The 23,371-nt window shown below is 42.3% G+C and overlaps 1 protein-coding gene across 5 annotated transcripts in view; it reads left to right on the top strand.

Annotated features, from left to right (window-relative positions):
- MSRB3 (methionine sulfoxide reductase B3) overlaps positions 1–23,371 on the top strand; it is a 173,287-nt gene that overhangs the window by 7,559 nt on the left and 142,357 nt on the right. For 3 of the 5 annotated variants that reach the window (XM_075855005.1, XM_075855002.1, XM_075855001.1), the window contains exon 2: positions 22,319–22,446. The exons of the other annotated variants lie outside the window; for them this stretch is intronic. In XM_075855005.1, coding sequence (XP_075711120.1) covers positions 22,371–22,446 — 76 coding nt within the window. In that variant the 5' untranslated portion in view covers positions 22,319–22,370. The remainder of the gene's footprint in view (positions 1–22,318; positions 22,447–23,371) is intronic. 5 annotated transcript variants of the gene reach the window in all.

Here is a 23,371-nt window from a genome sequence, read left to right as displayed (position 1 = left end):
TATGCCTTTATCTGAACGAACCCGTCTGTGCTCTGAATCAGCCACAAATCTTTTCACAGCACGATGTTCACGCTTACGTTTTCTTGAAATATCCAATGTTTTCATACCTTGTCCAAGGTATTGCACAATTTCACGCTTTTCGGCAGCAGAGAGATCCTTTTTCTTTCCCATATTGCTTGAAACCTGTGGCCTGCTTAATAATGTGGAACGTCCTTCTTAAGTAGTTTTCCTTTGATTGGGCACACCTGGCTAACTAATTATCACAGGTGTCTGAGATTGATTACAATGATCCAAAGAGCCCTAAGACACAATACCATCCATGAGTTTAATTGAAAAACTAATAATTAAATGTTTATGACACTCAAATCCAATGTGCATAATAATTTGGAACATGGTGTATATGTGGACGTAAGCTGGTGTTTGGGCACGATGTAGGGCTCAGAAGGGAGAGAGCGCCATTTGGTTTTTGGAGCACAGATTTTGCTTAATAGTAGTTTTGTTTGGAGTACATCAAGGTATACGTAAGCTGTGCGGAGTACATCAGAATTTATGTAAGCCGTGCAAAGTACATCAGGGTACATGTAAGCTGTGCGGAGTACATCAGGGTATATGTAAGTTGTGAGGAGTACATCAGGGCATATGTAAACTGTGCGGAGTACATCAGGGTATATGTAATCTGTGCGGAGTACATCAGGGCATAATAAGAGGGTATAATAATGCGGTAAATAAATAATAATTCATAGATGTGTGGCTGGTGTCGCACTGATAAATGGCGCCCGGTCTTATCTGCTTTTGGAACACTCTGCACATTTTGTGTGGTCATATTCTGAGAACCAGAACTTCACTATTTTTTCTCCACCGGAGCTGTGTGAGGGCTTATTTGTTGCGGGACAATCTGTAGATTTCATTGGTACAATTTTAGGGTACATGCGATTTTTTGATCACTTTTTATTCCATTTTTTGCCAAGCAAGGTGACAAAAAAACAAATTCTGACAATATTTTTTGTCCTTTTTTTTACGGAATTCACTGTGCGCTATAAATTACATTTTACTTTTTTTCTGCGGGTCGATACGATTACGGCGATACAAAAAAGCTGCGTAAGGTCTTGTTTTTTGCGGAACGGGTTGTAAATGTGATTCTGGCATTGCTATATTTTTTGCGGCATTCACCTTGTGGGAAATATAATATTATACTTTTATAGTTTGTGTCGTTACGAACGCGGTGATGTCAAATATGTGTACTTTTTTAACGTTTTCATTTTCTTCCTGTAATAAAAGACTTGTTATATGAAAAAAAGCATTTTATGTTTCTGTAACTTATTTTTACACTTTTATAAAACATTTTCATTACTTTTCACTTGAAGACTTGCAGCTCTGATAGCTGCTATAATACATTACACTACCTAGGTAGTGTAGCATATTATAAACTGTCAGTGTGATGCTGAGAGTCACACTGACAGGAAGCCTATGAGAATCAGCCTCCGGCTGGTCCTCATAGTCTTCCGTGCATGGCAGACCCGGAGGCCGTTGTATGGCCTCTGGTTTTGCCATGACACCAACGGCAGCAATCGGTTTCAGCAACAAACTTTCCCTGCGATCACATGATCTGGACCTGAACTAATCAGGTCCTGATCATGTCTCCGGGACCAGAGGCCGGTGTTAACAGCACGATCCGGGTGTCAGCGCTACTCTGAGACACCCGATCACACTGCTAACACTATCTCTCTGTCTTCGCTCTCCGAACTCACACTGACAAGGAGACAGGTGGAGAGAATGTTATAACCATCAAGTGCCGGGAAAGTTTGTTACTACAACAAACTTTCCCTGTGGTCGCTATGATTGGCTATCATAGCGATCACATGATTGGGACATCAACCAATCAGGCCCTGATGAGAGCACCCGGACCAGAGGCTGATTGCAACAGCCCGTTCCTGGGTGTTACACCCACTCTGGGGGACCCGATCGCCAACTTTAGGAGGAACATAAATTAACGTCAATTTACCGGTCGGGAAGCGGTTAAAGGGATTGTCCCAGTATTAAATGTTATAGAAATATAATTCAGCATTAAAAATTAATTTGTTTTGTAATATACTATATGTTACAAAAAATGCTCCAGGTGGGAGATATCCCCTTTACTTCATTATAATGGCGCCCCGTGGTGTTTAATCCTTTCCTGTTGCTAATATGCCTTTTTAAGGGGTATTTAACCCCTTGAGGACACAGCCATTTTTTTTATTATTTGTTTTTTTACTTCCCGCTTTCCAAGAGCCATAAGGTTTTTATTTTTCCTTGAATAGAGTGGTGTGAGGGCTTATATTTTGCGGGAAGAGTTGTAGTTTCTATTGGTAGCATTTAAAGAGGCTCTGTCACCACATTATAAGTGGCCTATATTGTACATGATGTGATCGGCGCTGTAATGTAGATTACAGCAGTGTTGTTTCTTTAGGAAAACTATCATGTTTGACGGAGTTATGACCTATATTAGCTTTATGCTAATGAGTTTCTTAATGGACAACTGGGCGTGTTTTACTTTTTGACCAAGTGGGCATTGTGGAGAGAAGTGTATGACGCTGACCAATCAGCGTCATACACTTCTCCCCATTCATTTACACAGCACATAGCAATATAGCTATATCACTATGTGCAGCCACATACACACATACTAACGTTACTGCAGTGTCCTGACAATGAATATACATTACCTCCAGCCAGGATGGGATGTCTATTCAGAATCCTGACCACTTCTCTGCACGTCTCTGTGATTTACAGCACAGCATAGCGAGATCTTGCTGTGAATGACAGTTTACAGCGTAATCTCACGAGACTACGCCTGCTATGCTGTAAATCACAGACAAGTGCAGAGAAGTGGTCAGGATTCTGAATACACATCCCGTCCTGGCTGGAGGTAATGTTTATTCATTGTCAGGACACTTAATTAATGTTAATGTGTGTGTATGTGGCCGCACATAGCGATATAGCTATATCGCTATGGGGAGAAGTGTATGATGCTGATTGGTCACTGATTGGTCAGTGTCATACACTCCTATACAACGCCCATTTGGTCAAAAAGTAAAACACGCCCAGTTGGTCATTAAGAAACTCATTAGCATAAAGCTAATATAGGTCATAACTCCGTCAAAAATGATTGTTTTTCTAAATAAAATACACTGCTGTAATCTACAATACAGCGCCGATCACATTATGTACAAGAGAGGCCACTTATAATGTGGTGACAGAGCCTCTTTAAAGTAAGTTATAATGTACTTGGAAGCTGAAAAAAAAATATTTGCGGGCTGAAAAACTGTGATTCCTCCATTGTTTTTTGGGTTTAATTTTACAGTGTGGTAAAAACAACAACTTAACTTTATTCTGTGGCTCATTACGATTACGGTGATATCAAATTTATATAGATTTTTTTATATTTTACTACTTTTAATAAGAACAACACTTTTTGTTACAAAAAATATATATTTTTGTTTCACCACATTCTGAGAGTCATAACTTATATTTTTCCGTGCATTGAGTGGTGTGAGGGCTTATTTTTTGAGGGACGAGCTGTATTTTTTATTTAGTGACTTTTTGATCACTTTTTATTACAGTTTTTTTTTGGGAGCTAAGTTGACCAAAATACAGCGATTTTGGCAGTTTCCATTTTTTATTATTTACGGCGTTCCACGTGAGCGTTAAATAACACTATATTGTAATATTTCAGACTTTTACGGACGCAGCAATACCAATTTTATTAACTTTTTTTATTTTTTACATTACTTTAGAGGAAAAATGGGAAAAGGTTTTTTTTTTAAACTTTTATTTTTTTATATGTTTTTTTAGGCAGGGCTCAACCCCTTCCCGCCCAATTACGTACAGTTATGTGATTAAAACTGGTGTCTTACCGCCTTTTCACGTAACTGTACGTGATGGAGATGAAGCTGGCTCAGGAGCTGATCCAGCGACATCACCGCCGGGTGACAGCTGTATGTTACAGCTGTCACCCTGAGGTATCGGCCAGGACCGGAGGGAGCATCCGATCCGGCCGATTAACCCCTCACATGCTGCGTTCAATAGAGATCGCAGCATATGAGGGGTTTATAGCCACCGGCACCCCAGCAACGTGATCGCTGGGTTGCCGGTGGCTGCAAAGGCGATCGGAGGGCTAATACTTACCTCCCGGTCCGCCAGTAACGGAATCCTCCTATGCCCCGTCGTCGGCGGGGCCCAGGAGGCTTCCAGTACCATCGGCAAGATGGCGCCGGCTCAGCTTCCGGCTCAGAAGCTGAGCCGTCGTCATCAGCAGTGGGTGTCCGCTGTATGTTACAGCGGACACCCCGATCTATCGCCAGGAACCGGAGCTAGCTCCGATTCCTGGCATTAACCCCTTCGATGCAGCGATCCATTGTTATCGCTGCATCCTAGAGGTTTGTAGCAAATCGGCAGCCTTGCCACGCGATGGCAAGGCTGGCGACTGCTACCATGGCAACAGGAGCCCTAACAATGGACTCCTGTCTGCCATTACGTAAGCTGATTAGGCCCCGCCCAGAGGCGGAGCCTGATCGGCTTGCTGTCAGTGAACAACTGACAGTTCTAATACATTGCACTACATAGGTAGTGCAATGTATTAGAACATCAAACAAACAGTTGGACCTTCAAGTCCCCTAGTGGGACTAAAGAAAAGTGTAAAAAAAAAAGTGTAAAAAAAGTAAAAATAAAAGTTGTAAAACATACAATAAAAGTTTCAAGTAAACTTCAATAAAACACAATCGCCATTTTTCCCTTATCAAGTCATTTATTATTGAAAAAAATAATAAAACCATACATATTTGGTATCGCTGCGACTGTAATGACCTAAACTATAAAAATATTATGTTATTTATCCAGCGCAGTGAACGCTGTAAAAAAAAAACCTCAAAAACACTGCCATAATTACTGTTTTTTTGGTCACTGTCTTACAAAAACTGAAATAAAAAGTGATCAAAAAGTCGCATGTATCCAAAAATGGTACCTATAAAATCTATACCTCGTCTCGCAAAAAACAAACCCTCACACCGCTCCATCGACGAAAAAATTTAAGTTATGGCTCTCACAACATGGCGACAGAAAAAATACATTCTCTTTCCAAAAGTAATTTTATTGTGCAAAAAGATATAAAAAAATTCTATAAATTAGGTATCACCGGAATTGTACTGACCCGTAGAATAAAGGTAACATGTAGTTTATAACGCATGGTGAACGCTGTATATTAAAAACTAAAAAACTATGTCAGAATTGCTGTTTTTTTGTCACCTTGCCTCCCAAAAAAGGATAACAAGTGATCAAAAAGTTGCATGTACCCCAATATGGTACCAATAAAAGCTACAGCTCGTCCCATAAAAAAAAGAGCCCTCATACCACTACGTCTATGAAAAAATAAAATTAGTCAAGGCACCAATAAGCCAGGAAATAAAAATGTGCAGTTGTGCCGGCCCGAGGGGAACGTTACTTCTGTTTCAAAAGGCGATGTATCAAGGCACTAAAATTAGGGAACCAGGAAGGGGAGGGCGCCCGTATTATACCATGAAAACACTTTCTCTGCAAAATTCCCCAAACTGCAAAGGTGCGGAGTGTGGACCAAAAGGGGAATAAGTAAGGACATTTATCAGTGCGACACCGGCCTGTGCAGAAAGGATCGATCACAGCGTAACACACACCTATGGATTATTTTTTATTTTTTTTTACCTTATTATTATACCACCTAACTATGCCCCTGATGTACTCTGCCAAGCTCACATATGCCCCACATTATAAACGGAAACAACAGTGATACTCCAAACAAAACTATTACCAAGCAAATTCCACGCTCCAAAAGCCAAATGGCGCTCCCACCCATCTGAGCCCTACAGCATGCCCAAACAGCTGTTTACGTCCACATATATGGCATCGCCATACCCGGGAGAACCCTTTTAACAATTTTTGAGGTGTGTGTCCCCAGTGGCATAAGCTGGGCACAACATATTTGACAATGAATTGGCATATCTAGGGAAAAATTTTAATTTGTACCTTCCGCAGCGCAATCATTTATGGAAAAGACACGTGGGGTGAAAATGCTCACTACACCCCTTAATAAATGCCTTGAGGGGTGCAGTTTCCAAAATGGGGTCACTTCTCAGGGGTTTCTTTTATTTCACATCAAAGCCTCTGCAATTGTGAACCAATACTTTATGTCACCAAATTAGGCCTCAATTTTACATGGTACTCTTTCACTCCTGAGCCCTGTCGAATGTCCAGGCAAAAGATTAGGGCCACACGTAGGCTGTTTCTAAAACCGGGAAACACAGCATAATAATTGAGAGCTGTCTTGTTATTGTGGCACAAGCCGGGCACCACATATTGGCATATCTATGGAAAAAATCCCATTTTCACTCTCCCACATCGTGTGCACACGAATTTCTGCAAAACACCTGTTGGGTTAACATGCTCACTACACCCCTAGGTGAATATCTTGAGGGTGTTGTTTCCAAAATGGGGTCACTTCTGGGGGAGATCCACTGTTTTGGTTCCACAGGGACTTTGCAAATGCGACATAGTGACCAAAAACCAAATGCAGCAAAATCTGTACATCAAAAGCAAATGGCGCTCCTTCCCTTCTGAGCCCTGCCGTGTGCCCAAACAGCAGTTTATGACCACGTGTGGGGTATTGCCGTACTCCAAAGAAGTTGCTCTACAAATGTTGGGGTTCTTTTTTTCCTTTATTTGTTGAGAAAACAAAAAATTTGGAGCTAAAGCTATGTCTTATTGAAGAAAAAGGATTTTTTTTATTTTCACTACCCAATTCTAATAAAATCTATGAAACACCTGTGGGGTCAAAATGCTCACTACACCCCTAGATGGATTCCTCAAGGGGTGTCGTTTTCTCAATGGAGTCACTTTTTTGGTGTTTTCACTGTTTTGTCCCCTCAGGGGCTTTGTAAATGCGACATGGCCTCCGCAAACCATTCCTGCTAAATTTGAGCTCCAAAAGCCAAATGGCGCTCTTTTCCTTCTAAGCCCTGCCGTGTGTCCAAACAGACATTTATTACCACATGTGGGGTATTGTTTTACTCGGGAGAAATTGCTTTACAAATGTTGTGGTGCTTTTTCTCCTTTAGTCCTTGTGGAAATTAGAAAAAATTAGCTAAACCTACATTTTATTTGAAAGAATGTCGATTTTAATTTTCACAGCCTACCTCCAATAATTTCTGCAACAAACCTGCGGGGTCAAAATGCTCACTATACCCCTAGATAATTTCCTTAAGGGGTGTAGTTTCCCAAATGGGGTCACTTTTGGGGGGTTTCCACTGTTTTGGCACCGAAAGAGCCCTGCAAACCTGACATGGAGCCTAAAATATTTTCTAATAAAAAGGAGGCCCATATTTTCTGCAGAAGATAGATCTTGCATTCTGCGTCATTCACATGGTTTTTCCAGGTGTATCAGAATGCAAGAAAATTCCTACAAAATGCTAACACGGTAGTACAGAACGCCGGATTACTTATGTAAGATTCGGGTTTCAACCTCGGATCAATGTTGGAGGTGTGGGAGGGAAGTAGGTAGCATCTCACATATATGGTGGTCATGTGTGGAGATTCAACCCTTTTGGAAAGAAGTGGAAAATCTGATTGCGAGAATTTGTTCTAATCCAGTGGTACTCACAAGAGAATTGATTTTACTTTGGTTACCCACTATAGAGTTCTCTCCATCCTCCAAAAATCTTCCCACACACATAATCTCGGCGGCTAAAATATTGATCCCTACCTTGTGGAGAAACTCAGTACCCCCATCATTGGATCAACTAGTGAACAAACTTCACCAAATATGTCGGCTAGAAGAACTTGCAGGGTGGGAAAATAAAAACAGGAAATCCTTTCTCAAAATATAGCAGCCTTGGCTGACGCATAGGGATATGGCTTAAGGTAATCGAAGATCGGAAAGACATGAACGGATCTTGTTAGTAGGGATGGGAGCTTTGAAATCTAGGTTACGCGGGATAGTATATAGTACTTAATACTTGATAGTACTTACAGTAAAGTAATAGTCTTACATGAGTCACGGTGGAATGTTTATTTGTTTATTTGGTTTGTCTGTCATATTGCAGTTGAGCTAACAAGATATACTGATTATATACATTAAAAATTAGACTGCTGTGGCGTGAGATTTTTGGATGTCATGACGAGAAGATATTGTTCTCAAGCATAAAATATTGATGTGCCGGGCATAAATGCTGCCTGTTATGGTCTTTGTAAATGGATGATGTATTTCTATGCAACTGCTTTAATAAAAAGAGTTTATACAAAAAAAAAAAAAAGGAGGCCCAAAATCCACTAGGTGCTCCTTTGCTTCGGAGGCCGGTGCTTCAGTCCATTAGCACACTACGGCCACATGTGGGATATTTCTAAAAACTGCAAAATCTGGGCAATAAATATTAAATTGCATTTCTCTGGTAAAAATGTCTGTGTTACAGAAAAAATAGATTAAAAATGAATTTCTGCAACAAAAAAAAAGAAATTTGAACATTTCACCTCTACGTTGATTTAATTCCTGTGAAACGTCTAAAGGGTTAAGAAACTTTCTAAATGCTGTTTTGAATACTTTGAGGGGTGAAGATTTTAAAATGGGGTGACTTTTTGGCGGTTTCTAATATATAAGGCCCTCAAAACCGCTTCACAACCGAACTGGCCCCTGTATAAATAGCCTTTTTAAATTTTCTTGAAAATGTGAGAAATTGCTGCTAAAGTTCTAAGCCTTGTGACGTCATAGAAAAATAAAATGACGTTCAAAAAACGATGCCAATCTAAAGTAGACATGTGGTGGATGTTAATTAGCAACAATTTTGTGTGGTATAACTGCCTGTCTTACAAGCAGATACATTTACATTTAGAAAAATGATAATTTTTGCAATTTTTCACAAAATTTGTGTGTTTTTCACTGATAAATATTGAATTTATCGACCAAATTTTTCCACTATCATAAAGTCCAATGTCTCACGAGAAAAGAATCTCAGAATCGCTTTGATAGGTAAAAGCATTCCGGAGTTATTACCACATAAAGGGAAATATGTCAGATTTGAAAAAATGGGTCTGGTCCTGAAGGCCAAAATGAGCTCGGTCCTGAAAGGGTTAAAGGGATTATCCAGGAACTTTTTTTTTTCTAAAAAGTGTCCCCCAGCCTTGATTTGCCTTCCCTAATACCCCCTATTAACCCCTGAATGACCGCCGATTAGCCTTTTCACGGCGGTCATTAATGGGCTTTATTCTACAGCGCCGCTATTCCACGGCGCTGCTGTAGAATAAAGTAAACAGAGCAGGGAGCCGTCAAATCTCCCTGCTCTCAGCTTCCAGAGGCAGCTGAGGGCTGGGGGCGTCCCTGCTCTGCCGGGTGAGATCGATATTAGTATCGATCTCACCCGTTTAACCCTTCAGATGCGGTGCACAATAGCGTGCACCGCATCTGAGTGGTTTTGGAGAGAGGGAGGGAGCTCCCTCTCATCCCACCGACACCCGGCGATAAAATCGCCGAGTGTCTGTGTCTTCCATGGCAGCCGGGGGTCTAATAAAGGCCCCCAGGTCTGCCTGGAGCGAATGCCTGCTAGATCATGCCGCAGGCATGACCTAGCAGATGCCTGTCCGTTTTAAACGGACAGGCAGTAATACACTGCAATACAAAAGTATTGCAGTGTATTATAATAGCGATCGGAGGATAGTGAAGTCCCCTAGTGGGACTAGTATAAAAGTAAAAAAAGTTTAATAAGGTTAATTAAAAAAAAAAATGAAAAACCCACTTTTTCCTCTTACAAAATGGTTTACTATTAAAAAAAACTACAATAAAGCAAAAAAGTTACACATATTTGGTATCGCCGCGTCCGTAACGACCCCGACTATAAAGCTGTTACATTATTTAACCCGCACTGTGAACGCTGTAAAAAATAAAATAAAAAACAATGGAAAAATTGCTGTTTTCTGTTAATCCTGACTTAAAAAAAATGTGATAAAAAGTGATCAAAAAGTCGCATCTACACTCAAATGGTACCAATAAAAACTGCAAGTCGTCCCGCAAAAAACAAGACCTTATACAGCTATGGCGACGCAAAAATAAAAAAGTTATATCTCTTCGAATGTGACAATGGAAAAATGGAAAAAATGGCTTGGACATTAGGGCCCAGAATGCAAGCAGGGGGAAGGGGTTAAACTTCTAACCTGTTTCTGTTTGATTTCCATCATCACTGCTGCTTTTTCTGTTTGTTTACATCCCTTGCTGTTTGTTTACATCCCTTACTGTCTGTTTCCTGTCTTGTAACCCACCATACCCATGATCCCCTGCTGCATCCCCCCCCTTCCTCCAAAGCATCTCAGCTATTTGCATACTGCCACGCCCCTCTATGGTCACAGGTCCTTCCCTGCTCTAATTACAGATTACAGGCAGACAGCTCCCTCCCTGCACACTGTCTGAAGCCGGATTTACAGGAGCGTGCGCAAAAGGTACATAACAGCTCCGTGTGTCAGCCGCGTATGATGCGTGGCTGCGTGATTTTCGCGCAGTCGCCATCATTATGACACTCTGTTTGTATGTTTGTAAACAGAAAAGCACGCGGTGCTTTTCTGTTTTCATTCATACTTTTTACTGCTGTTGCGCGAATCACGCGCGTCCCACGGAAGTTCTTCCGTGTGCTGCGCGTGATTTTCATTGACTTCAATGGGTGGGTGATGCGCGAACAACGCACAAATATAGGACATGTCGTGAGTTTTACGCAGCGGACTCACGCTGCATGAAACTCACGGACAGTCTGCACGGCCCCATAGACTAATATAGGTCCGTGCGAGGCACGTGAAAATCACGCGCGTTGCACGGACGTATTACACGTTCGTCCAAATAAGCCCTTACACAGTAAGGCCTCATTTACACGAGCGTGTGCGTCTTGCGCACGCCAAAAAACGGAGCGTTTGGCGTGCGCAAAAGGCACTTGACAGCTCCGTGTGTCATCAGTGTATGATGCGCGGCTGCGTGATTTTCGCGCAGCCGCCATCATAGAGATGAGGCTAGTCGACGTCAGTCACTGTCCCGGGTGCTGAAAGAGTTAACTGATCGGCAGTAACTCTTTCAGCACCCTCGACAGTGAATTCCGATCACCATATCGAGTAACCTGTTTAAAAAAAAAGAGGTTCGTACTTACCGAGAACTTCCCGGCCGTTGCCTTGGTGACGCGTCCTTGGTGACGCGTCCTTGGTGACGCGCCTCTCTTGACATCTGGCCCCACCTCCCTGGATGACGCGGCAGTCCATCTGACTGCTGCAGCCTGTGCTTGGCTTGTGATTGGCTGCAGCTGTCACTTGGACTGAATTGTCATCCCGGGAGGTCAGACTGAAGGAAGAAGCCGGGAGTTATCGGTAAGTCAGAACTTTTTTTTATTTTTACACGTTCACGTATATTGGGATCGGAAGTCACTGTCCAGGGTGCTGAACCAGTTTAACTCTTTCAGCACCCTGGACAGTGACTGTCTCCTGCCGGGTTCGGTCAAAACGAGTTCGGCCGAACCCGGTGAAGTTCGGTTCGCTCATCTCTAAGACACTCCGTTCGGATGTTTGTAAACAGAAAAGCACGTGGTGCTTTTCTGTTTACATTCAGTTTGACAGCTCTTGCGCGAATCACGCAGTTCGCACGGAAGTGCTTCCGTGCGACCTTCGTGGTTTTCACGCACCCATTGACTTTAATGGGTGCGTGATGCGCGAAAAACGCAGAATTTTAGAACATGTCGTGAGTTTTTTTCAGCGCACTCACGCTGAGCAAAACTCACGGACTGTCTGCATGCCCCCATAGACTTGTATAGGTCCGTGCGACCCGCGTGAAAAGCACGCGAGTCGCACGGACGTATATCACGTTCGTGTAAATGAGGCCTAATAATCATCATTATCCTTTGTGCCTCCATCTATCCCTGATCTAAGTACAGGCACCCATCTCCCTCCCCCGCCCCTTTCACAGCCTGATAAATGTTAGGGTATGTTCACACGCAGAGTCAAAAACGTCTCAAAATACGGAGCCGTTTTCATGAGAAAACAGCTCCTGATTTTCAGACGTTTTTTGTGCCAATCGTGATTTTCGCTGCGTTTTTACGCCCGTCTTTGGAGCTTTTTTCACTACAGTCTATGGAAAACGGCTCCAAAAACGTCTCAAGAGGTTTCCTGCACTTCTTTTTCGCAGTCGTTTTTTTATGCGTAAAAAAAACACATCAAAAAACGCTCCTTCGGAACAGAACGCCGTTGAAATCAATGGGCAGATATTTGGAGGCGTTCTGCTTCCGATTTTTCGGTCGTTTTTCGGGAGTTTACAGCCCGAAAAACGGACGAAAATAGTCCGTGTGAACATGCCCTAAGTCTGCCCACTCCACCTAAGTCAGACATCTTGGTACACACAATCCAGTCAGCACATTTACCTCACCTGCTGCTGGATCTGTTCCAATAGATCCTGTATTAGGCCCTGTTCACACTGAGTTTTTTTTGCTGGCAGAAAATTCTGCATCAAAATTCTGTCTTGAATTTGGAGGCAGATTTTGACCTGCCTGCACGCCGTTTGCCACGTTTTTTGCCCGCGGCCATTGAGGGAAAAAGAAGCGGTATGCCCTATCTTCGGGCGTTTACTCCTCTGACCTCCCTCTGACATCTATGGGAGGCAGAGAAAGCGTTTTTCGCAGAGTTTTTGCCCATTGCGCTCAATGCCCGCGGGCGAAAATCGTGGCAAACGGCGTGGAGGCAAATCAAAATCTGCCTGAAAATTCAAGCAAAATTTTGAGGCAGAATTTTCTGCCTGCAAATAACTCTGTGTGAACAGGGCCTTACAGTGAAGTAAACACCAAACACTACTCCAAACAATGGTAAAACGTTTCTTTTTTTACATAATTTACTATAAATGTATGTAAGGCCCCATACACACTAACGTGCTTTTGTGGGCGCAATTCCCCTGAAAATCCACGGGAGAATTCTGGCCCCATTCACTTATATGGGCCCATGCAAAAGACCGTGGTTTCCAAGGTCCGTGTATGGCCCAGGACCCTAGGCTCATAGAAAAGCTCGCGGGTGACACTTCGGATCACGGCCGTGCACATGGCTACGGTCGTGTGCATGAGGCCTTAGTGTGTCTCACTATTTATATATATTTTTATATATAAAATTTTGTGTGTGTGTATATGTATATATATATATATATATATATATATATATATATATATATATATAATTTGTATGTGTGTATATATATATATATATATATATATACATATATATATGTATACACACATACAAATTGTATATATATATATATATATATATATACACACACATATATATATATATATATATATATATATATATATATATATATATATATACAGTGAAGGAAATAAGTATTTGATCCCTTGCTGATTTTGTAAGTTTGCCCACTGTCAAAGACATGAACAGTCTAGAATTTTTAGGCTAGGTTAATGTTACCAGTGAGAGATAGATTATATATATAAAAAAAAAAAAATGAAAATCACATTGTCAAAATTATATATATTTATTTGCATTGTGCACAGAGAAATAAGTATTTGATCCCTTTGGCAAACAAGACTTAATACTTGCTGGCAAAACCCTTGTTGGCAAGCACAGCAGTCAAAAGTTTTTTGTAGTTGATGATGAGGTTTGCACACATGTTAGATGGAATTTTGGCCCACTCCTCTTTGCAGATCATCTGTAAATCACTAAGATTTCGAGGCTGTCGCTTGGGAACTCGGATCTTCAGCTCCCTCCATAAGTTTTCGATGAGATTAAGGTCTGGAGACTGGCTAGGCCACTCCATGACCTTAATGTGCTTCTTTTTGAGCCACTCCTTTGTTGCCTTGGCTGTATGTTTCGGGTCATTGTCGTGCTGGAAGACCCAACCACGAGCCATTTTTAATGTCCTGGTGGAGGGAAGGAGGTTGTCACTCAGGATTTGACGGTACATGGCTCCATCCATTCTCCCATTGATGCGGTGAAGTAGTCCTGTGCCCTTAGCAGAGAAACACCCCCAAAACATAATGTTTCCACCTCCATGCTTGACAGTGGGGACAGTGTTCTTTGGGTCATAGGCAGCATTTCTCTTCCTCCAAACACGGCGAGTTGAGTTAATGCCAAAGAGCTCAATTTTAGTCTCACCTGACCATAGCACCTTCTCCCAATCACTCTCAGAATCATCCAGATGTTCATTTGCAAACTCCAGACGGGCCTGTACATGTGCCTTCTTGAGCAGGGGGACCTTGCGGGCACTGCAGGATTTTAATCCATTACGGCGTAATGTGTTACCAATGGTTTTCTTGGTGACTGTGGTCCCAGCTGCCTTGAGATCATTAACAAGTACCCCCCGTGTAGTTTTCTGCTGAGCTCTCACCTTCCTCAGGATCAAGGATACCCCACGAGGTGAGATTTTGCATGGAGCCCCAGATCGATGTCGATTGACAGTCATTTTGTATGTCTTCCATTTTCTTACTATTGCACCAACAGTTGTCTCCCTCTCACCCAGCGTCTTACTTATGGTTTTGTAGCCCATTCCAGCCTTGTGCAGGTCTATGATCTTGTCCCTGTCATCCTTAGAAAGCTCTTTGGTCTTGCCCATGTCGTAGAGGTTAGAGTCAGACTGATTAATTGAGTCTGTGGACAGGAGTCTTTTATACAGGTGACCATTTAAGACAGCTGTCTTTAATGCAGGCACCAAGTTGATTTGGAGCGTGTAACTGGTCTGGAGGAGGCTGAACTCTTAATGGTTGGTAGGGGATCAAATACTTATTTCTCTGTGCACAATGCAAATAAATATATATAATTTTGACTATGTGATTTTCTTTTTGTTTTTTTTATATAATCTATTTCTCACTGGTAAAGTTAACCTAGCCTAAAAATTCTAGACTGTTCATGACTTTGACAGTGGGCAAACTTACAAAATCAGCAAGGGATCTAATACTTATTTCCTTCACTGTATATTTATATATATATACACACACACACACACACACACACACACACACACACACACACACACACACACACACACACACAGTGCGGGAACTACAAGTGTGAAGAAGGATGAGAAGGTGTGGACGACGAGATTGTCAGAGGAGGGGGCGTGTTCTGTGATTGATGACGCTCCGTGTCTTTGCTAAGACAGCACTTTCGACTGTGTAAAGACACGGCGCGTCATCAACTACCTTTAGGCTCTATTCACACGAGAGGGTCTGAGTGTCGGCCTATAAAAAACGGCGGTTTTGGTCAGTTTTCTCGGCCGTTTTGCATCTGTTCCGGGCCATGCTTCCGTTTTTAACCCGTTTTGCACCCGTTTTTTTCCTTGTCCGTTTTAAAAACGGATGAATTTCATTTGTCAATTTTCTGCCACACACTACCCTCTGTAGATAATGCCACACACTACCTTCTATAGATACTGCCACAGCTCCCCTGTAGGTAATGCCACACAGCCCCCCTGTAGGTAATACCACACAGCCCCCCTGTAGGTAATGCCACACAGCACCCTGTAGGTAATGCCACACAGCCCCCCTGTAGGTAATGCCACACAGCCCCCCTGTAGGTAATGCCACACAGCCCCCCTGTAGGTAATGCCACACAGCCCCCCTGTAGGTAATGCCACACAGCCCCCCTGTAGGTAATGCCACACAGCCCCCCTGTAGGTAATGCCACACAGCCCCCCTGTAAGCAATGCCACACATCCCCTTTGTAGGCAGTGCCACACAGCCCTCTGTAAGTAATGCCACACAGCCCCCCTGTAAGTAATGCCACATAGCCCCCCTGTAGGTAATGCCACATAGCCCCCCTGTAGGTAGTGCCACACAGCGCCCCTGTAGGTAATGCCACACAGCCCCCTTGTAGGTAGTGCCACACAGCCCCCCTGTAAGTAATGCCACACAGCCCCCCTGTAAGTAATGCCACACAGCCCCGCCTGTAGGTAGTGCCACACAGCCCCCCTGTAGGCAATTCCACACAGCCCCCCTTGTAGGTAGTGCCACCCCCCATACTTTCCTGTAGGGGACGGCTCTGGAGAAATCCCTCACTTCACTGTCCATATATGAACAGTGAAGTGAGGTACTTCTCCTGGAGCGGAATCCCCGGCCACATCGGCGGGGATTCCGCTTCAGAAGTCCCTGACGTCACTGTGTCCATATATGGACACAGTGAAGTCAGTGACTTTTCCTGGAGCGGAATCCCCGTCCAATTCGCCGGTGATTCCGCTTCAGAAGTCCCTGACGTCACTGTGTCCATACACCGTGTTCCAAATTATTCTGCACATTGGATTTAAGGGTCATAAATATGTAATTATTAGTTTTTCAATTAAACTCATGGATGGTATTGTGTCTTAGGGCTCTTTGGATCATTGTAATCAATCTCAGACACCTGTGATAATTAGTTTGCCAGGTGTGCCCAATCAAAGGAAAACTACTTAAAAAGGATGTTCCACATTATTAAGCAGGCCACAGGTTTCAAGCAATATGGGAAAGAAAAAGGATCTCTCTGCTGCCGAAAAGCTTGAAATAGTGCAATACCTTGGACAAGGTATGAAAACATTGGATATTTCAAGAAAACTTAAGCGTGATCATCGTACTGTGAAAAGATTTGTGGCTGATTCAGAGCACAGACGGGTTCGTTCAGATAAAGGCATAATGAGGAAGGTTTCTGCCAGACAAATTAATAGGATTAGGAGAGCAGCTGCTAAAATGCCATTGCAAAGCAGCAAACAGGTATTTGAAGCCGCTGGTGCCTCTGGAGTCCCGCGAACCTCAAGGTATAGGATTCTCCAGAGGTTTGTAAGTGTGCATAAAGCTATTATTTGGCCACCCCTAAACAATTCTCACAAGCAGAAACGGTTGCAGTGTGCTCAGAAATGCATGAAGACTAATTTTCAAACCGTGTTGTTTACTGATGAGTGCAATGCAACCCTGGATGGTCCAGATGGATGGAGTAGTGGAAGGTTGGTGAATGGCCACCATGTTCCAACAAGGCTGCGACGTCAGCAAGGAGGTGGCGGAGTCATGTTTTGGGCTGGAATCATGGGGAGAGAGCTGGTAGGCCCCTTTAGGGTCCCTGACAGTGTGAAAATGACCTCTGCAAAGTACGTAGCGTTTATGACTGACCACTTTCTTCCGTGGTACAAAAAGAAGAACCGTGCCTTTCATAGCAAAATTATCTTAATGCATGACAATGCACCATCTCATGCTGCAAAGAATACCTCTGTGTCATTGGCTGCTATGGGCATAAAAGGAGAGAAACTCATGGTGTGGCCCCCATGTTCCCCTGACCTCAACCCTATTGAGAACCTTTGGAGCATCCTCAAGCAAAATATCTATGAGGGTGGGAGGCAGTTCACATCAAAACAGAAGCTCTGGGAGGTTATTCTGACATCCTGCAAAGATATTCAAGCAGAAACTGTCTAAATACTCACAAATTCAATGGATGCAAGAATTGTGAAGGTGATATCAAAGAAGGGGTCCTATGTTAACATGTAACTTGGCCTGGTAAGTTTGTTTTGATTGAAAGATCTTTTGATTTCTGTAAATATGACCTCCTGATGCTGCAAATTCAACAAATTACCATTTTAGTTCTCTTTACAACCTTTAAAATGTTTTGATCTCTGTTGTGCATAATAATTCGAAACAGTGCATTTTGGGTTTTTTACTTCTAAAAAAAAATCTGTTATCATTAGGAGATAAAATTCGCATTATACTCCAACGGTTGATGGCTTGAAGATTATACTGACTGTCATTTGCATCGACTATTTAGGAAAATCAGCGAAAAATAACATTTGCATAATTATTTGGAACGCGGTGTAATAACTTCTAGGTTTCTCTTGTACTATCAAATTTCTAGAAATGTCTAGGTAAGGCTCTGTTCACATCTGCGTTGGAGGCTCCGTTAGGGTCCTCCATCGCAGATCCGGCAGAGATTACCGGAAACAAAAGCTGCATACCGCGCTATTGTTTCCGGTACAACCAAGGACAACCTGACGGAAAGCCGGTGTCCGTGGTGCAACGCTTCCGGTTTTCCCTTGTTCTGCTCCTTTGACGGAGCAGAAAAATAGAAAGCAGGGACACAGGTTTGTAGATAGCCTAAGGGTATGTTCACACGCAGTGACCAAAAACGGCTGAAAATACGGAGCTGTTTTCAGGCGAAGACAGCTCCTGAAATTCAGACGTTTTTGTAGCAACTCGCGTTTTTCGCAGCGTATTTTACGGCCGTTATTGGAGCTGTTTTTCAATGGAGTCAATGAAAAAACACCTCCAATAACATCCCAAGAAGTGACATGCACTTCTTTTTCGCGGGCTTCTTTTTACGTGCCGTATTTTGATAGCAACGCGTAAAATTAAGCCTCGTGGGAACAGAACACCGTAAATCCCATTGCAAACAATGGGCAGATGTTTGTAGGCGTAATGGAGCATTTTTTTCAGGCGTAATTCGAGGCGTAAAACGCCAGAATTACGTCTGAAAACACTGCGTGTGAACATACCCTTATAAATAATCAGTCAAACATCCAATATTTTTTGTTTTCTATTTTTAGCATATAGATTTCCATTATGTCAGATAAACATTGTACATTGTAAAGAATAAAAACTTGATCTTTGTCCCTTCAACCTTTTGGAATATTAATTTTCCATACTGGGATTATAAAAATAGTTGTAACCAAATACAAATGACAGCTGCAGTGTTATTCATGATCAGAGAAGAAAATAATGGATCACACATTAGAGGAGATTTACTCTAATTCACACGTAAATACTTTGGTAAATCCACAAAATAATACAGTACCAGCAAAGTGGATGAGATTTGAACAAATCTTATCCACACGATGCATAAATGATAAACGGAAAAAACGCTCAGAAATTGACATGCAGTGCGGTTTTTAAATCCGCAGCATGTCAATTGTATTTGCGTAAACGCTGCTTCTTTGTTGCGGGATTTCCTCATTGAATTCAATGGGGAGGTTAATTCCACGACAAATAGCAGATGTTGACTTGTTTTGCGGCAGAATCGCAGCCATTCCGCTAGAAAAAACGCAACTCAGAAAAAAAATAAAAATTTGTTAACCGTGTGAACATACCCTAAACAAAAAACGGCTGTTAAATACAGAGCTGTTTTCAAGGCAAGCGATTTTTGATGCGTTTTTTTTACAGCCGTTTTTGGAGCTGGTTTTCTATTGAGGCAATGAAAAACGGCTCAAGAAGTGATATGCACTTGTTTTTTTACAGGGCGTTTTTTAGGGGTCATTTTTACAAATGGCCACATAAAGAACGCCCCGTGGGAACGAAACGCAGTTTTTCAAATTGAAATCAATGAGCAGATGTTTGGAGGCATTCAGCCCCCCGTATTTTCAGATGTTTTTCGGAGTATTTACAGCCCGAAAAACTGCTGAAAATAGGCTGTGTGAACATACCCTTAGGACACGTTCAGACGTGGCAGAATTTTACCGCTGCAAATGTTGGTGCAGATTTGGGCCAATTACGCAACGAATCTGCACCAACATTTGCATATTTGACAGGTAATTCAGACGTTGCAGAGAACACAGCGAACTTGCCACGGATTTCAGTTTTTGCATTGCAAAGGCTGAAATACGCAGTAAAATTCTGCTTCTCCGCAACAGTCAGTGCATGCTGCGGACTGAAAATTCTACACCGCAGCCTATGGTCCGCAGCGGAGTTTTCCGCATCGTCTGAACTAACTTGCCTCAAAATGTGTCAAAAAAAATGTCAATAACGGCCGCTGGAGAATTCCACTGTGGACCGTCCGCAGCGGAATTCCACCACGTCTGAATGTGCCCTTAGAGAGACATAAGCGGGGACATATGCTGAGCTATTAGCGGCCCATAGCCTGTTTTTGCACAGGGGCCCTCTGTTGTTTGTGTCTGCCAGTGACCAGAGTATATCATGATGTGGGCGGGAGAAAAGCAAGTTACAATTTGAATTTGACTATGAAGCGAGTGTGAAGACCCTGAGTCTAAGGCCATGTTCACACAGCATATTTTCAGGCATATTTTCAGCCGTAAAACACTCGTATTATGTGCCGAAATACACTTGAAATATGCCTGCAAACAGCTTCAAATTTATTTTAATGGGAATTACGCTGTGTAGTTCATACAAGGCATATTTTTACGCCGCTAAATAAAAAAATGGCACGTAAATATACGCATTGAAAAAAAGAAATGAATTGTCACTTCTTGAAGCTTTTTATCAAGCAGATTTTTCCCATTAAATTCTCTCCCATTGACGCTTCAAAAAACGCTCTGAAATTACGCCTCAAAATACGATTTCAATACACAGAAAAACGTTTTGAAAATCAGCTAGTAAAACACCTGGATTTCAGACGCTATTTTCCCTTGAAATCAACCTCATATATTTTTCACCTTGCACATATTCTGTGTGAACATAGCCTAAGGGTCAATGCACATGATGCGTATTACGTGCGGTTTTGCCGCGGATATTTGTGTGCGGCAAAACCGCAGTGTAGTATAGTACCAGCATAGTCAATGAAATTCCAGGTAATCCCGTGTCCACGCTGCGGTATTTTTCGTGACGTAAATTGACCCGCGATGCGTATTTTCGGAACCTCAGCATGTCAAATTATCTAGCTATTCCGCTTGCGTTTTTTCTCTGCGAATTCCCTGCGGTTTTGCTGCGTATTTTCCGCCGCAAAATACACATTGTGTGCATTTAGCCTTATACCTCATGCACACAACTGTTGTGCCACTTGGGCCGTTTTTGACAGCATCCGAGTGGCACCCGATAGTCTCCACGGACCCATTCACTTTAGCTGGGGAATCGGGTCCGTGAAAAATGGTCCGAGTCTCCGATCCGAAGAAAGATAGAGCATGTCCTATCTTTCCTCGGATCATTGACGTGACTCGGATGTCACACTCGGTCGTGTGCATGAGGCGTTAGGGTATGTTCACACGTAGCGTAATTACTGCAGATTTTCATTCCGCTGCGTAATACTGTAGCAGCAGAGTGGATGAGATTTCAACACATCTCATCCACACCCTGCACAAAAAATCTGCCAAAAATCTTTTATAAATTGACCCGCGGTGCGTTTTTTTAAAATCCACAGCATGTAAATTTATGCTGCAGAATCGCTGCTTTTCTGTTGCGGATTTTCCCCATTGAATTCAAAGAGGAGGTAAAATCTGCATCAAATCGCAAATGTTGTAATTTCTGCGGCGGAAAAGCGGCGATTCCGCTGCAAAAATCTCAACTCAGAAAAAAAATAAGCTTATAGTTACCCAGATCATTATGCTTCTGCCTTTAGGCTGGCCTCCTGGGATGATGTTTCATCGCATGTCACTAATGCAGCCAATCACAGGCTGCAGCGGTCACATTGGATAAAACACAGGGATACGTCGCCATGACTGCGGAGACCGGGGGAAGTCTAAACTTTTTTTTTTTTAACCCACTGATTTCCGCAGTGGACATTTTACCCGAAAAACGTCACCACAATTTAGTGCGGTTTTTCATCCAGAATTCCCTGCGACGTCAAGGGCAGAAACGCTGTGTATTTTTACGCAGCGTATCCACCCCGTGTGAACATGGAGTAATGCCTTATTCAGACGGGCGTATAAATCGGCCGTGTGACACCGTTTTTTTAATGGCCATCACACGGCTGTATGTAATTCTATGGGGCTATTCACACGCCCATTGTTTCCGAAAAACGTCCGAAAATAAGCCGTGTGAACATACCCTAAATGATACTGTTTTCTTCTTTGGTATGTAATTTGTTATGTTGTAATGAGCATTATCATCACCATATCCATCATTTCCTGAGAAAAGAAAGCAGATGACATAGCATGTTATGTAATGTTACATTTCATCCAGGCTGAATATAGTATTTATTAGCTGTTTTCACTGCATACAACTGTAATGTGACTACTATTCATGCTTGAAACCAGTGGTGGGCAGAGTTAATCGACTGCATTACAGCCCTTTGTACTGTAATGGAGACATATTATTACTATTCCCAATTGAATTTCCTATGCTCCAAAACCAATTTTATGAAAATGTTATAATCTCTATGTGACACATTCACATTATATATACCTCATATGTGTTATCCAAAGGGGATCAGACAAGATTAGCCTTTAGCGCTAGTGATCTGCTGCTGAGATGTGCGATACATGAACTTTGCTCATTGTACATGGCTCTCCATTCACTTGAGGGTCTGTCTATTGCCCACCATTGCTGTAATAAGTCATGAGCATATTGTCTTCTGTACTGTTTATATCATTTGTCATGCTGATATTAATCTTTCTTTTTCTCCCACTCAGCTGTTGTCCCTGTTCTTTGCCCCTTCGTTTTGTTGGTGAGGATATCACAGTGATGTCTGCATTCAACCTGCTCCATTTGATGACAAAGAGCCAGCCAGTGGCCCTGCGGGCCTGTGGGCTTCCCTCAGGTTGACTGGGTGCTACTTGTTGTGTGATGCATACTGGGAGTCCTTAACAATTTCCATCTCTGCTGCAGGAAACAACCACTTACAATTATTGCAAGAAACAACCATTTTATGTAATATTGATATTTAGCTATACATTACATAAGAGATCTAATCTGAAATTCCACTTCATAGCAAGAAGTAGTTCATTGAATTTTATCCATACAGCAACTTGATAAAAAAAAAATATCCCTTTAAATATATATAGTCATCATTTAGGGCACATTCAGACGTGGCGGAATTGCTGTGGAATTCCGCTGCGGACAGTCCGCAGTGGAATTCTCCAGCGGCCGTTTTTTACATTTGTTTCAATACATTTTGAGGCAAGTTAGTTCAGACGTTGTGGAAAACTCCGCTGCCGACAATAGGCTGCGGTGCAGATTTTCCCTCCGCAGCATGCACTGTCTGTTGCGGAGAAGAAGCAGAATTTCACTGCGTATTTCAGCCTTTGCAATGCAAAAACTGAAATCTGTGGCAAGTCCGCTCTGTTTTCTGCACCGTCTGAACTACCTGTCAAATATGCAAATGTTGGTGCAGATTCGTTGCGTAATTGCCCCAAATCTGCACCAACATAAGCAGCAGAAAAATTCTGCCACGTCTGAACATACCCTTCTAATCATGCAAACTGTTTTTTGGCATTACATTGTTAAACCGTTTATTTTTTTATAATCATCATTATTATTATTTCAAACTATGATACAATGATTAAACTAGAATCTTCTAGTTACCAACACTTTCTTGTCACATCAAAACATTATTTCAGTAAAGAGCACTGTTCCTTAGAATTTGGGCAACCAAATTAAAGATCTAGCTTGCTTGGAAAATTCTGACCTTAAGAACATTTTTACATTGATCTACAGATACATTGAATGTTTGTTCATTTGTATTA

The sequence above is a fragment of the Rhinoderma darwinii genome, chromosome 3 (assembly GCF_050947455.1).
Source record: "Rhinoderma darwinii isolate aRhiDar2 chromosome 3, aRhiDar2.hap1, whole genome shotgun sequence".
Classification (NCBI taxonomy): Eukaryota; Metazoa; Chordata; class Amphibia; order Anura; family Rhinodermatidae; genus Rhinoderma; species Rhinoderma darwinii.
Note: the sequence above shows the minus strand (reverse complement) of the source record. Positions and strands in the feature narration are given on the sequence as shown.